General features: G+C 43.3%; 1 protein-coding gene across 1 annotated transcript in view; it reads right to left on the bottom strand.

Annotated features, from left to right (window-relative positions):
* Positions 1-15,929, bottom strand: part of LOC311141406 (ankyrin-1-like) — a 62,754-nt gene that overhangs the window by 23,905 nt on the left and 22,920 nt on the right. Inside the window, exons 24-32 of the mRNA XM_084176723.1 lie at positions 13,097-13,193; positions 12,819-12,897; positions 12,544-12,659; positions 7,003-7,227; positions 6,646-6,800; positions 6,282-6,493; positions 4,898-5,102; positions 4,427-4,523; positions 1,108-1,336 (exon numbers count right to left, since the gene is read on the bottom strand). Coding sequence (XP_084032849.1) covers positions 1,108-1,336; positions 4,427-4,523; positions 4,898-5,102; positions 6,282-6,493; positions 6,646-6,800; positions 7,003-7,227; positions 12,544-12,659; positions 12,819-12,897; positions 13,097-13,193 — 1,415 coding nt within the window. The remainder of the gene's footprint in view (positions 1-1,107; positions 1,337-4,426; positions 4,524-4,897; positions 5,103-6,281; positions 6,494-6,645; positions 6,801-7,002; positions 7,228-12,543; positions 12,660-12,818; positions 12,898-13,096; positions 13,194-15,929) is intronic.

The following is a 15,929-nucleotide window of genomic DNA, read 5'->3' as shown; positions in this document are numbered from 1 at the left end:
TTCTCAGAATGTCTCCCCTTTGTGGAAGCTAGGTGAATTGCAACAGCACTAGGCTGCATTCAAAACAAATCTCCCCCTCCCCCGCAAGCCATTTCCCCGTAAGATGGCGGAGACTCGGGCTTGAGCTTTTTATTTTCGGTTTTGGTCCACCAGCTTCAAACAGCTGTTAAAACGATATTTGTTGTTATTGAAAATATATTTCACAGTGATTTAAATGGTACAATGATTCCCTACACTATTCAGTGCTTGTTTTCTCACATAAACCGAAATTGAGCGAACAGTGTCCAATTTTAGCAACCAGGAAATTACAGCGATTGGCCCGATTTCTTCTAGATAACACAGCCACAAAGTCAAAACAGGTTTCCCATTTTGACAATAGGCGAATAGTGTAAAACTTCTTCTTTCCACTATTACTGCAGATATATTATGGACATTTTCTGAATTTTCAATGCAAAAGCATTATATATATATATATATATATATATATATATATATATCCTATGTGTAGCACCTTTAAAAGCTCTGATAAAGGCCAAGAGAACAATAAACAATTTTTTATGAGAAAGCAGAAAACTTTGGGAATGTAAACATAAATCAATCTGTTTTCAAAGATTTAGCCAACGATGCAATACTTGTTATCATTAAAAGGAGAGCAAAAACGACTTAGCCTACATTTGAACACCACTGCAGAAGCTTTGGTATTTGGCATCTTCCCAATTAAGTAGCCTAGTTTTGTTGTTTGGCTACTTGAAGAGAACTAGGGCCTATCACTTGCAGCCCACCTCTTCCAATGCATTGTGGAAAAGAGTGCATCTGATTCTACTAGATGAAGAGACAAAATGAGTATAACATCCTGCCACTTAAAGTATACTGTATTTTTGAAATGTCGCATAATATTAAACATTATTCTTTTGCATACTCAAACAGCCTACTATTTAGGACGCAAGTATAGGTATTCGGACACAGCCGGTGGCTCCCTCCATATGAGGAACTATAAAGGGGGCAGCCTGATCCACCCTCTCCAGTCACTTCACAGTGCCTCTTCAGATGAAGCTTCTAAACAATGACATCATCATGATAACCATCGATATAACCCCCTGCACTGACCTCGATATCGCGACTGCGGGCCACCTCGCTGAAGTTCTCGTGCTGCTCCAGGGTTTTGTCCATCTTGTCATCAGTCATGCAGTAGCAGCGCAGGCGGCCCTCACGGATCTCGTTCATCTTGGCAAACACCACAAACTTGGCCATGTAGGGCACGGCTGAGAGCTCCCGGTACAGGAGGTTGGCGAAAGACACGGCCTCGGCTGTCCGGGGACAGTCAGCCAGCCAGAACCTGAGAAGAGACACCAGTGTGTAGGATATATGGTAACCCTTAAGTTACTCATGACTAGATCCTGCTGATTTTGTACGTTTGCCCACTGACAAAGAAATGATCAGTCTATAATTTTAATGGTAGGTTTATTTGAACAGTAAGAGACAGAATAACAACAAAAAAATCCAGAAAAACGCATGTCAAAAATGTTATAAATTGATTAGCATTTTAATGAGGGAAATAAGTATTTGACCCCCTCTCAATCAGAAAGATTTCTGGCTCCCAGGTGTCTTTTATACAGGTAACGAGCTGAGATTAGGAGCACACTCTTAAAGGGAGTACTCCTAATCTCTGCTTGTTACCTGTATAAAAGACACCTGTCCACAGAAGCAATCAATCAATCAGATTCCAAACTCTCCACCATGGCCAAGACCAAAGAGCTCTCCAAGGATGTCAGGGACAAGATTGTAGACCTACACAAGGCTGGAATGGGCTACAAGACCATCGCCAAGCAGCTTGGTGAGAAGGTGACAACAGTTGGTGCGATTATTCGCAAATGGAAGAAACACAAAATAACTGTCAATCTCCCTCGGCCTGGGGCTCCATGCCAGTTCTCAACTCGTGGAGTTGCAATGATCATGAGAACGGTGAGGAATCAGCCCAGAACTACACGGGAGGATCTTGTCAATGATCTCAAGGCAGCTGGGACCATAGTCACCAAGAAAACAATTGGTAACACACTACGCTGTGAAGGACTGAAATCCTGCAGCGCCCGCAAGGTCCCCCTGCTCAAGAAAGCACATATACAGGGCCGTCTGAAGTTTGCCAATGAACATCTGAATGATTCAGAGGAGAACTGGGTGAAAGTGTTGTGGTCAGATGAGACCATAATCAAGCTCTTTGGCATCTACTCAACTCGCCGTGTTTGGAGGAGTAGGAATGCTGCCTATGACCCCAAGAACACCATCCCCACCGTCAAACATGGAGGTGGAAACATTATGCTTTGGAGGTGTTTTTCTGCTAAGGGGACAGGACAACTTCACCGCATCAAAGGGACGATGGACGGGGCCATGTACCGTCAAATCTTGGGTGAGAACCTCCTTCCCTCAGCCAGGGCATTGAAAATGGGTCGTGGATGGGTATTCCAGCATGACAATGACCCAAAACACACGGCCAAGGCAACAAAGGAGTGGCTCAAGAAGAAGCACATTAAGGTCCTGGAGTGGCCTAGCCAGTCTCCAGACCTTAATCCCATAGATAATCTATGGAGGGAGCTGAAGGTTCGAGTTACCAAACGTCAGCCTCGAAACCTTAATGACTTGGAGAAGATCTGCAAAGAGGAGTGGGACAAAATCCCTCCTGAGATGTGTACAAACCTGGTGGCCAACTACAAGAAATGTCTGACCTCTGTGATTGCCAACAAGGGTTTTGCCACCAAGTACTAAGTCATGTTTTGCAGAGGGGTCAAATACTTATTTCCCTCATTAAAACGGAAATCAATTTATAACATTTTTGACATGCGTTTTTCTGGATTTTTTTGTTGTTATTCTGTCTCTCACTGTTCAAATAAACCTACCATTAAAATTATAGACTGATCATGTCTTTGTCAGTGGGCAAACGTACAAAATCAGCAGGGGATCAAATACTTTTTTCCCTCACTGTATGCAGGTGATCAGCATACCTAAAACGCCCAGTGCAGTCAAAAACATGATTTTCCAGTTTTAGATACACTCATCGGCCAGTTTATTAGGTACAGCACTCTGTTCACAAAAATGGGTCGCTCCTATAGTCAGTGAGTCACGTGGCCGTGGCTTGCTATATAAAGCAGGCAGACAGGCATTAAGGCATTCAGTTACTGTTCGATTGAACGTTAGAATGGGCAAAACATGTGACCTAAGCAACTTTGAGCGTGGTATGATCGTCGATGCCAGGCGCACCAGATCCAGTATCTCAGAAATGACTGCTCTCTTGGGGTTTACATGCTCGACAGTGTCTAGGGTTTACCGAGAATGGTGCGACAAACAAAAAAACATCCAGTCAGCGGCAGTCCTGTGGGCGAAAACAGCTAGTTGATGAGAGAGGTCAACAGAGAATGGTAAGAATCGTGCAAGCTAACACGCGGGCCACAAACAGACAAATAACGGCGCAGTACAACAGTGGTGTGCAGAACGGCATCTCGAAACTCACAACTCGTCGATCCTTGTCACGGATGGGCTATTGCAACAGACGACCACACCGGGTTCCACTCCTATCAGCTAAAAACAAGAAGAAGCGGCTCCAGTGGGCACGCGATCACCAACACTGGACAATTGAGGAGTGGAAAAACATTGCCTGGAACATGACAGCGAGTTCAGTTTACTTGAGTGGCCTGAGCAGACCCCAGACCTCAACCCAATAGAGCATCTTTGGGATGAGATGGAAAGAGCTGTTCGCAGCATGAGTGTACCACTATCTAATCTGCAGCAACTGCCTGATGCCATCATGTCAGCATGGACCAACATCTCTGTGGAAGGTTTCAGACACCTTGTAGAATTCCCCGATGAATTCAGGCTGTTCTGGAGGCAAAGGGGGGTCTGACCCGGTACTAGATGGATGTACCTAATAAACTGGCATGTGAGTGTATATTTCCACACTATGAGGTTGGAATATTACTGTGAAATTGTGAAAATTATGAAAATGCCCTTTTAGTGTAAGAGCTGTTTGAAAAGGCCACCTGAAATTTCAGCCTGTTTTGGTGGGATGGAGTTTTGGGCTGCCTGGTGACATCACCAGGCGGTAAATTAGTTAATAGACCAATAAGAAAGAGAGTTCCAAACCTCTCTGCCAATAACAGCTAGTTTTCAGTTTCCCCCTCCCCACTTAGACCACTCCCAGACAGTCCTAGCTAAATTCTGGCTTGAGAAATTGCTCTTTGCTAAGAAGCTATTTTTGTATCTTTTTGATCATTTTAATTGAAAACAATCACAGTAAGGTACTTAATTGTTACCGAGAAAAAACGGCTGCATTGGACTGCTCTCCAGTGACAGAAAGAGCTGGATTGTGAACTTGAATGTGAACTTGAATGTCTAATGAACATGAATGCTAATGAGTGAGTTGCTGCTGTATACTTACCGTGCTGACACATTGGTTGTGAAGTTGGCACAGTCTTTGCTATATATGAGCTTGGTGGTGCCTGTGATGTCCTCCCACTGGGCTGGGGCTGTTCCACCTGGGCAGAAGGAAGAGATATCAGTTACACCAAGATATAAGGAGGAGGAGAAAAAGGTATACTAAACATGCAAGGTGATTTTACTCCACCATATCACTCTGACACCCATTGTTATGGTGCAGAGAATCAACAGTTACTGTATATAGCAATGACATTGCTTATTCTCTGGCTTGCAGACCTACATCAATCTGGATTTTCCCATCTCATAGCTGAGAGACTTTGAATCACTGTGTTCAATCAATTTCCTTCTGTCTATGAGGTGTTCATGCGGTCCAACGCATAGTTTACTCTAAATAGTGATGCAGTTTCACTGTGCCATTAGTCCACTGTAAGGCCTCAGTCAGGTTCACTAAAGTGTGAAAGTGTTGGCATACCGATGACACTGCAGAGCAGGCGCAGGCTGGTGGTGTCCCCCTCCCCAGAGTCCCGGGGGCTCTCTCTCCAGGAGGGGGGTAGGGGGATAAACAGGCCGATGGGCCGGTGGAACTTGCGTCGCCGTGGCTCCACAGTCACCACAGGGCTGAAGGTTGCCTGGTTACCCAGCAGCTTGGCAACCAGCTCGTCTGGGACTGGTTGGGCCTGAGGTTGGAGGGGAAAGGATGTGTGGAGAGAGGGATGACGATGTGGTAGAGGAGTGTGGCAAAGAAAGAGAGGAAGGCAGAGAGAGAAAGAGGGAGAGAAATTGACACAAAGGTAGACAGACAGATAGCAATGTAGAGAGAAATAGTAAGAGAAAAGAAGAGAGAGTGAGAGATGATAGGATGTATGTAATGATGTAATGGATGACAATGGACAGATAAATAAATCAGATGGAAGAAATGAAGGATGAAGAGAAAGAGAGAGAAGTCTATGGTCAACAAAATACTATTTTAATCTACACCAAAACATACAAACAATTTGGAAAGACACATTGCGTAAATGTTTTCGTCAGTGTTGTTTATTGTAAAAATGTGGGGGAAAAAATTATTAACATTTAAAAATCTATATTCACAAAAAATCATAAACCTTTAGACATTAAAACAAACAGATTTGAAAGAAAAATACACTGTTTTACCCAAGGCCCTTTGTGACTAGTCTCAGTATAAAAAACATCTCACAATTCAAGTATTCATGTACAGATTCCTTCATTCACTTGCTTCAGTTGATGAATATGAAATGATAAAATAAATGATCTCCCTCGCTACACATTCAAGTTAACTGTCTCACTTTGTACAGCCTTTGAGAAGGTTAGCGTATCTGCTAGTGTAAAGCTATCACCGGGTTATGAGGCTATGAAACCAAATCCAAACCACTTTAGCATGCTGCTAAAGAACACTCAATTTCAACAAAGTCCCTCTGCATTATCTAACCATGACTATAGTTATAGAATGTAACCACAGTAGTGAATGATGCATTAAGCTTTAGGACACAGGCATGCTCATTTGCAAACATTAGTGACTCAAAGATGCCCTTTCAAAACAGCCTCATATAAACTTTGAAGGTTAAAAAGCCCATAGTCAAAGTGACTGTACTATGTGTATGTACATAGTACATCTCACTGTTTGTGCGTAGCACACAGAAAAAAGACACCAATTGAAAATGTTCAACCTCCATATTGAGAACAAAAACAGAAAACTCTTGGTAAAGCAAAAATTATATAAAAGGTGCTGATCAAATTCAAACCAAATACACATAGCATGCATATAGCATTCTTGGTCATACAGGCAGGCACTAACGATACTGTCTTCCTCCTTCTTCCTCCTCATCCTCCCATCTCACCTGCAGGCCCAGACGGACTCGCTTGGTGACCGCTGTCTCAGGGAACGTAGCCTGGACCATCGGCACCAGTTTACTGGTCAGCTGACCCCCCTCTGGGCCAATCAGGTCACTCTCCTGTTGGACGCGCGACACCACAGCAAAGTAGAGGGGGAAGTCAGTGGAGATGATTCGTCGGATACGCTTCTTCCCAAGCTCCTCCTGGCTCTCCAGATCTAAATGAATAAACAGGCAGACCGTAGCGGTCAATGAGAGTGGGGAATACTCTTACAGTACTGATAAGAAAGCAGTGATAAACACCAAACAGCCTGTTATTAGTGACTGTAATCAGATCTGACTCAGTTAGTAGAACTTCTCATTCTACTACCTTCATCCATCCCATTGAGGATAGTCTCCAGCACATCGTCGCCATAGCGATTGCGGTGTTCCTTCCAGACAGAGCCGTTCTCACTCCTCAGCACCACCAGCTCCCGGTCCCCTCGACCCAGAGCAGCAAAGTGAGGGATCTCCACGATCACAGGCCTGAAAGACACACAAAGACACAGAGACACACATCAATAAGCTCACAATATAATTAGTGGATACCCTCACCGAATGTGGAACACAATTTTACAATCTGATTTTTCTTCCTGATCTCAAACTGTAACCTATTATCTTTTGTTGACAACTCATGCACCTGTCCTCCCTTCAATACTCTACAGTGTAGGTTTATTTAAGTCCTCACCCTAGGAACTGCATGCTGGCTGGGCCCAGTGATATGATACGGCTGGCTAAGCCCTCTCCCTCCACCAGGGGGGGAGGAGTAGTGAGTTTCTGGGGCTTGACCAGACGACAGGTGATACGTGTGGGGGCGGCACAGGTCCGTGGAGGGATGATGACACGCAAGCCGTTATGTCTGCTGCCTCGCATCGAGCCGCCCCGAGCATCCACCATGAAACTCACAAGGAACCTGACAAGAGACAAGCGTCCCCACATCATTAGACAGCATACCAATGTTTCTATTTCCGCTCTTGGATAGGGTTGCAAAGGGAGGGTGTATTACTGGAAACTTTCTACATTTACCAGTAAACTACCAGAATTTTGGTAGATTTCAAGGATTTTATGTAATCTATCATAAGACATGTACTGGCCCTTTTGGGTACTTCAGATTATTACAGGTGTTTGTAATTATCTCTGGTCCTCTGTGTGGCCTTATCACATGTAAAATATATTAAATAATTAAACAAGATGATAAAAAAAAAGATATATATATACAATGACAAAGCTGTAAAACATTATCCTAAATATATACCATCAACTTAGTGAATACCATTTGTGTTTAATATGGGAGGTTTATTTATTACTATGTCAATATGTATTTGTTGTCAATGTTTTGATGTCAAACTGGTGGCAGTTGTGAAAAAAGTCAATAGTTTAACGAGTTGCAGAGGTTATAGAAAATATTTCCAGTGTTGATTAGATACAATATATATTTGTACCCCTTTTTTCTCCCCAATTTCGTGATATCCAATTGCGATCCAATTACGATCTTGTCTCATCACTGCAACTCCCCAACGGGCTCGGGAGAGGCGAAGGTCGAGTCATGCGTCCTCCGAAACATGAACCGCCAAACCACGCTTCTTAACACCCGCCCGCTTAACCTGGAAGCCAGCTGCACCAATGTGCCGGAGGAAACACTGTTCAACTGACGACCGAAGTCAGCCTGCAGGCGCCCGGCCCACCACAAGGAGTCATTAGAGCGCTATGAGCCAAGTAAAGCCCCCCCGGCCAAACCCTCCCCTAACCCCGACGACGCTGGGCCAATTTTGCGCCGCCCTATGGGACTCCCGGTCATGGCCGGTTGTGACACAGCCTGGGATCGAATCCGGGTCTGTAGTGACGCCTCAAGCACTGCGATGCAGTGCCTTAGACCGTTACGTCACTCGGGAGGCCTGATTAGATACTTTTATCATTAAGTAGGCTATTTTCTCTTGAACCATTTGGTCTATCTACTAGAAACTCATGGACAATATGGACACAGATATAAAAAATGGTCACACTTTATTTGGATAGTCCGGATTATCTGTAGATGGGGGAAAAAAGTATTTGATCCCCTGCTGATTTTGTACGTTTGCCCACTGACAAAGACATGATCAGTCTATAATTGTAATGGTAGGTTTATTTGAACAGTGAGAGACAGAATAACAACAAAAAAATCCAGAAAAACGCATGTCAAAAATTTTATAAATTGATTTCCATTTTAATGAGGGAAATAAGTATTTGACCCCTCTGCAAAACATGACTTAGTACTTGGTGGCAAAACCCTTGTTGGCAATCACAGAGGTCAGACGTTTCTTGTAGTTGGCCACCAGGTTTGCACACATCTCAGGAGGGATTTTGTCCCACTCCTCTTTGCAGATCTTCTCCAAGTCATTAAGGTTTCGAGGCTGACGTTTGGCAACTCGAACCTTCAGCTCCCTCCACAGATTTTCTATGGGATTAAGGTCTGGAGACTGGCTAGGCCACTCCAGGACCTTAATGTGCTTCTTCTTGAACCACTCCTTTGTTGCCTTGCCTTGGCCGTGTGTTTTGGGTCATTGTCATGCTGGAATACCCATCCACGACCCATTTTCAATGCCCTGGCTGAGGGAAGGAGGTTCTCACCCAAGATTTGACGGTACATGGCCCCGTCCATCGTCCCTTTGATGCGGTGAAGTTGTCCTGTCCCCTTAGCAGAAAAACACCCCCAAAGCATAATATTTCCACCTCCATGTTTGACGGTGGGGATGGTGTTCTTAGGGGCATAGGCAGCATTCCTCCATCTCCAAACACGGTGAGTTGAGTTGATGCCAAAGAGCTCGATTTTGGTCTCATCTGACCACAACACTTTCACCCAGTTCTCCTCTGAATCATTCAGATGTTCATTGGCAAACTTCAGATGGCCCTGTATATGTGCTTTCTTGAGCAGGGGCACCTTGCGGGCGCTGCAGGATTTCAGTCCTTCACAGCGTAGTGTGTTACCAATTGTATTCTTGGTGACTATGGTCCCAGCTGCCTTGAGATCATTGACAAGATCCTCCCTTGTAGTTCTGGGCTGATTCCTCACTGTTCTCATGATCATTGCAACTCCACGAGGTGAGATCTTGCATGGAGCCCCAGGCTGAGGGAGATTGACAGTTATTTTGTGTTTCTTCCATTTGCGAATAATCGCACCAACTGTTGTCACCTTCTCACCAAGCTGCTTGGCGATGGTCTTGTAGCCCATTACAGCCTTGTGTAGGTCTACAATCTTGCCCCTGACATCCTTGGAGAGCTCTTTGGTCTTGGCCATGGTATAGAGTTTGGAATCTGATTGATTGATTGCTTCTGTGGACAGGTGTCTTTTATACAGGTAACAAGCTGAGATTAGGAGCACTCCCTTTAAGAGTGTGCTCCTAATCTCAGCTCGATACCTCTATAAAAGACACCTGGGAGCCAGAAATCTTTCTGATTAAGAGGGGGTCAAATACTTCTTTCCCTCATTAAAATGCAAATCAATTTATAACATTATTGACATGCGTTTTTCTGGATTTTTGTTGTTGTTATTCTGTCTCTTACTGTTCAAATAATCCTACCATTAAAATTATAGACTGATCATTTCTTTGTCAGTGGGCAAACGTACAAAATCAGCAGGGGATCAAATACTTTTTTCTCTCACTGTAGATGGTCATACTATCAACAAGCTATCTGTTGTTAAGCAACTGCTTGCTAAGGTTATGGTTAGGGTTAGGTTTAGAATAAGGGTTAGGGTAAGAGCAAAGGTTAGGGTAGGGTAAGGGTTAAGTTTAGGGTTAGGATAAGGGTTAGTTGAAATGTGACTGATAGTCTGTAGAGCATCTACAGTGCCTTGCAAAAGTATTCATCCCCCTTGGCGTTTTTCCTATTTTGTTGCATTACAACCTGTAATTAAAATGTATTTTTATTTGGATTTCATGTAATGGACATACACAAAATAGTCCAAATTGGTGAAGTGAAATGAAAAAAATAACTTGTTTCAAAAAATTCTCAAATATAAATAACGGAAAAGTGGTGCGTGCATATGTATTCACCCCCGTTGCTATGAAGCCCCTAAATAAGATCTGCTGCTACCAATTACCTTCAGAAGTCGCATAATTAGTTAAATAAAGTCCACCTGTGTGCAATCTAAGTGTCACATGATCTGTCACATGATCTCAGTATATATACACCTGTTCTGAAAGGCCCCAGAGTCTGCAACACCACTAAGCAAGGGGCACCACCAAACAAGTGGCACCATGAAGACCAAGGAGCTCTACAAACAGGTCAGGGACAAAGTTGTGGAGAAGTACAGATCAGGGTTGGGTTATAAAAAAATATCAGAAACTTTGAACATCCCACGGAGCACCATTAAATCCATTATTAAAAAATTGAAAGAATATGGCACCACAATAAACCTGCCAAGAGAGGGCCGCCCACCAAAACTCACAGACCAGGCAAGGAGGGCATTAATCAGAGAGGCAACAAAGAGACCAACGATAATCCTGAAGGAGCTGCAAAGCCACAGCGGAGATTTCGAGTATCTGTCCATAGGACCGCTTTAAGCTGTACACTACACAGAGCTGGGCTTTACGGAAGAGTGGCCAGAAAAAAAGCCATTGCTTAAAGAAAAAAATAAGCAAACACGTTTGGTGTTCGCCAAAAGGCATGTGGAAAGACTTCCCAAACATATGGAAGAAGGTACTCTGGTCAGATTAGACTCAAATTGAGCTTTTTGGCCATCAAGGAAATCGCTATGTCTGGCGCAAACCCAACACCTCTCATCACCCCGAGAACACCATCCCCACAGTGAAGCATGGTGGTGGCAGCATCATGCTGTGGGGATGTTTTACATCTAAAGCAACACTCGAGTGGTTTAAGGGGAAACATTTAAATGTATTGGAATGGCCTAGTGAAAGCCCAGACCTCAATCCAATTGAGAATCTGTGGTATGACATAAAGATTGCTGTACACCAGCGGAACCCATCCAACTTGAAGGAGCTGGAGCAGTTTTGCCTTTGAAAATTGGCAAAAATCCCAGTGGTTAGATGTGCCAAGCTTATAGAGACATTCCCCAAGAGACTTGCAGCTGTAATTGCTGCAAAAGGTGGCTCTACAAAGTATTGACTAGTTATGCACGCTCAAGTTTTGTGTTTTTTTGTCTTATTTCTTGTTTGTTTCACAATAAAAAATATTTTGCATCTTCAAAGTGGTAGGCGTGTTGTGTAAATCAAATGATACAAACCCCCCAAAAATCTATTTTAATTCCAGGTTGTAAGGCAACAAAATAGGAAAAATGCCAAGGGTGGTGAATAATTTCACAAGCCACTGTACAGATGGACTATCCAAATAAAGTTTTACCAAAATGTATACCATATATGAATACATTGTTTTAAGTTATTCAAGTACACAAAGTATGTGGACACCTCTTCAAATTAGTATATTCGGCTATTTGAGCCACACCTATTCCTGACAGGTGTATAAAAATCGAGCACACAGCCATGCAATCGCCATAGACAAACATTGGCAGTAGAATGTCCTTACTGAAGAGCTCAGTGACTTTCAACGTGGCACTGTCATAGGATGCCACCTTTCCAACAAGTCAGTTCTTCAAATGTATGCCTTGCTAAAACTGCCCCGGTCAACTGTAAGTGCTGATATTGTGAAGTGGAAACGTCTAGGAGCAACAACGGCTCAGCCATACGTGGTAGGCCACACAAGCTCACAGAACTTGACCGCCAAGTGCTGAAGTGCGTAGCGCGTATGCATAGTGCCAACTGTAAAGTTTGGTAGAGGAGGAATAATGGTCTGGAGCTTTTTTTCATGGTTCGGGCTAGGCCCCTTAGTTTGAGTGAAGGGAAACCTTAACGCTATAGCATACAATCACATTCTAGTTGATTCTGTGCTTCCAACTTTGTGGCAACAGTTTGGGGAAGGCCATTTCCTGTTTCAGCATGACAATGCCCCCGTGCCTAAAGCGAGGTCCATACAGAAATGGTTTGTCAAGATCGGTGTGGAAGAACTTGATTGGCCTGCACAGAGCCCTGACCTCAACCCCATCAAACACCTTTGGGATGAATTGGAATGATTTGGAATGTTAATTATCAAAATTACTGCAGATTCCAGTAACTTTGGTAAATTACTCGTAGCTTTGCAACTCTACTCTTGGATATTGGTTTATTGACAACATAAGGCATTTGTCGGTGTAGGGCTGCAGGCAGGGGAGGATGGACACACGGCTGTGTGTACTGACCCTGTGTGTATGGGGCTGGCCACAGGACTGACATTGTCAGAGGTCTCTGTAGCTGGACTGCTTGGGATCAGGGAGTCATCGTCATACTCTTTCTGTAATGGCATTGGAGTGTGTACCTAAAAGACAGACAGGAGAATGGCTCATTGTAGCATTTGACATTTTTACTTTTCTACTCACTCTCCACAGGATTAGAGATACACACATTTTCAGTAATGATATAGCAACTATAATGACACCCCCTGGTTAGGACAGAACATAACCAGTCTGTTCTGTACCTGCTCCATTTCGTGCTCCTTCAGGATGACCGTCTCTGGGGATACACAAGGGATCCTGGGAATGGCAGGCGAGTAGTTGCTATTGGAGAGAAGAGTAGAACACAGAGTGAGTAAAGGGAATATTCTTATTCCACTCCACACATCCCAATACTGCTCTAATCCAACCATTCCCTGTTCTTTACCATTACATACCCCCTATCAGCCCCCTCTAAGCCCCCTCCATCTACCCCATCCCCTACCCCAGCCAACCCTACACAGTGCCCAGCCCTCTCTCGTACTCCATAGATTTCTTGGGTGACAGGAAATCATCATCATGGTCCTTCAAGTCATCCATCTTCATGTACCTGGCTCCTTCCGTCCCCAAAAGCTCCTCCCCTTCAGACAACAACAGCAGGGCCAGAGAGAGAGAGAGAGAACAGACAGTGGTCAGAGGAGTGACAGAGAGAGAGAGAGAACAGTGGTCAGAGGATTGACAGAGTGAGAGAGATCAACAAGAAATCTGCAGCATGTGAGTCAGAGTTAGAAAGCATAGAATGATTGAGTATAGCAAATATAACCTAGAATTTATATCAGGGATGGGCAACTGGCGTCCCGCGGCCCGCCCACCCTTCTTTAGGCCTGCAGATCAATTTCCAAAAACGAAAAAAATAAAAACTCAGTCGGGGTCTCAACTTACTGTTGAGAGTTAGAATAGTAAAATACACAAGGTGCAATTTGAAATTTGGTTGTCCATCAGCAGTTTTTCTCTTGTTATGTCAGTCACTGACAGTCACTCACTTAGCCTGTGTCAGCATTTTTTTTTTAGATTGGTAAGTTAGTATAGCTAGCTATCTAAACTTGTAATAATCATGGTCGAATTACCGACCGGGGGGCCCCCATTGATTTTGTTAGTCACTCTCACTCAGATCATATTAAAAACTGCAAACCTTTTTCTCCACCCTATGGCAAAATGAGTAGAATTGCATGAAATCTGTTATAAATTGCTAAATCTTCTCTCCGCCGCATGGCAAAATGTGTAAAATTGCAGCAAACTTGCTTTAAAACTGCAACAAATGTTCACTTAGGGCCCCAAAAGGATAGGGTGACTACAAGGCTCTGACTGTATGTGTGGGTATGGATGTGGGTACGCAGACCCGCGAGCCCCTCATGATGAGTTCAGATGTTTTGTGGCCCCCACCCCCATCAAAGTTGCCCATCCCTGGTTTATATAGTAGTTAGGTTGGTGAGTTGAAGGATTAACGACTACCCTCCACACAATGTGCACGTGTTAATGCTTGTCAATGGGAAGAGATTTAGTGAAGCCACGATCACAGATCACAGAGACTCAAAGGCAGATGGAGAGAAAGGACATGGAGAAAGATAGAAAACAGATGGTGGTTCTTGCACAATATTAATCTAAAATGTGATCTGTTGAAATACTTTTCATCCATAAACTATTTCCGGTAGTTGAATATTTGGAGCACAGCATACAGTATTGGATATTTACAGTAAAATATCAAAGACTTTCCTAACATCTGGACAGTTACAATATGGCCCAACACGAACTGAGTCTAAAACAGGACAACGTCACTACAGCCATGTCCATTGGGGTTTCCCTGTCCCCTGATAGTCCACATCAACATGGACCCAATCTGGCTGGATTAAATTGATTTAACAGGGTTGAGAGGTTTTTTCTCTCCCTCTGGGAGTCCTGGCTGAGGGGCATTCTTGTAAAAAACAAAACACAAAGTACATAGAGTACATAGAGTACATAAAATACATAAAATACATATACTATGTACAGTATGTACTTCACAAGAGACTGGCATGGCGGATACAAAAAAGCACTCATGAATCAAAACCATCTATTTTCACTTAAGCTATTATGTTCTCTTATCTGTGTTTCTCTACCCATCTTAGTTTCTTCCAGGAAGATGAGTGGAGGCAGGTTATAGTTACTTACCCCCTCAAATCCTGAGCTAACTGGAGAGAAGTCAACAGCGCCAAACACAATTGTTCTGTTAATGCATGTGCTTGTGTCTGTGTATCAATCAGCACGAGAGGTGTTAGGGTTGGCTTTGGTGAGTGTTTGAGTGGGTGCCTGGACATGGTCCGGAGCCAAATCAATGGTGAGGGCATAATTACCAGTGAGTCTGTATGTGTGTTTCCACAGGTTTAAAATGAGTCAACTCACCTCCTCTTCTCGCCTTTAACGAGTGTTTGTGTCAGATGTTTTGAAAATCAGAAGTGTAAAGTATGTGTATGTGTGTGTGTGAGAGGAATATGCCTGTATGTTCCATCATTTGAGCAAATAAGTGATCTGTGTCTTTAAAACAGCAACTAAGCTACTTTCTAATTTTAGACCAACGGTGACAATCTGTCAGTTAAATTATCAGGGAGCTAAAAATATAAGGATGTGACTTCCTCTGACATCATTGTCAAGGTGTTGTAACATTTACACTTTGACCTTTACTGGTTGATAAGACACCCGTGGGATTTTGAAGACTTTTGTGCAAAACTGTTTTTGTCGCACCATTACTACGTTCTCATTGCCTCACAGTATATGGACAGCACTGCAAACACACACAGCACACACACGTCTTTACACACTACAGAAACAGACTATACAAATGACAGCGGATGTAGTGGATCACAATGGAGGAACATTGATAAATACATCATAACAACAACATCAACAAGACAACAACATCCAGACAACACCATCAACATCTTGGAATGTTGATACAGTACAGTAACATCTTGGAATGTTAATACAGTACAGTAACATCTTGGAATGTTGATACATCTTGGAATGTTGATACAGTACAGTAACATCTTGGAATGTTGATACAGTACAGTAACATCTTGGAATGTTGGTACAGTAACATCTTGGAATGTTGATACAGTATAGTAACATCTTGGAATGTTGGTACAGTAACATCTTGGAATGTTGATACAGTACAGTAGCTTTGGCAAATGTTTTAACTAGATAATTCAATTTTCACCTTGATTAAAATCGTAGTGAATGGTTTGATACACTTAATGGGTGAGTGTCCAACCTCCACTACAGGGCTTTTCTCTTACAGTACAGTATGCTGTGCTGTTTCACCCAGTAGGCTGGTGAGGACAGCC

The sequence above is a fragment of the Coregonus lavaretus genome, assembly GCF_964263955.1.
Source record: "Coregonus lavaretus genome assembly, chromosome: 14".
Taxonomy (NCBI): domain Eukaryota; kingdom Metazoa; phylum Chordata; class Actinopteri; order Salmoniformes; family Salmonidae; genus Coregonus; species Coregonus lavaretus.
This window is presented reverse-complemented; position numbering and strand designations above follow the sequence as displayed.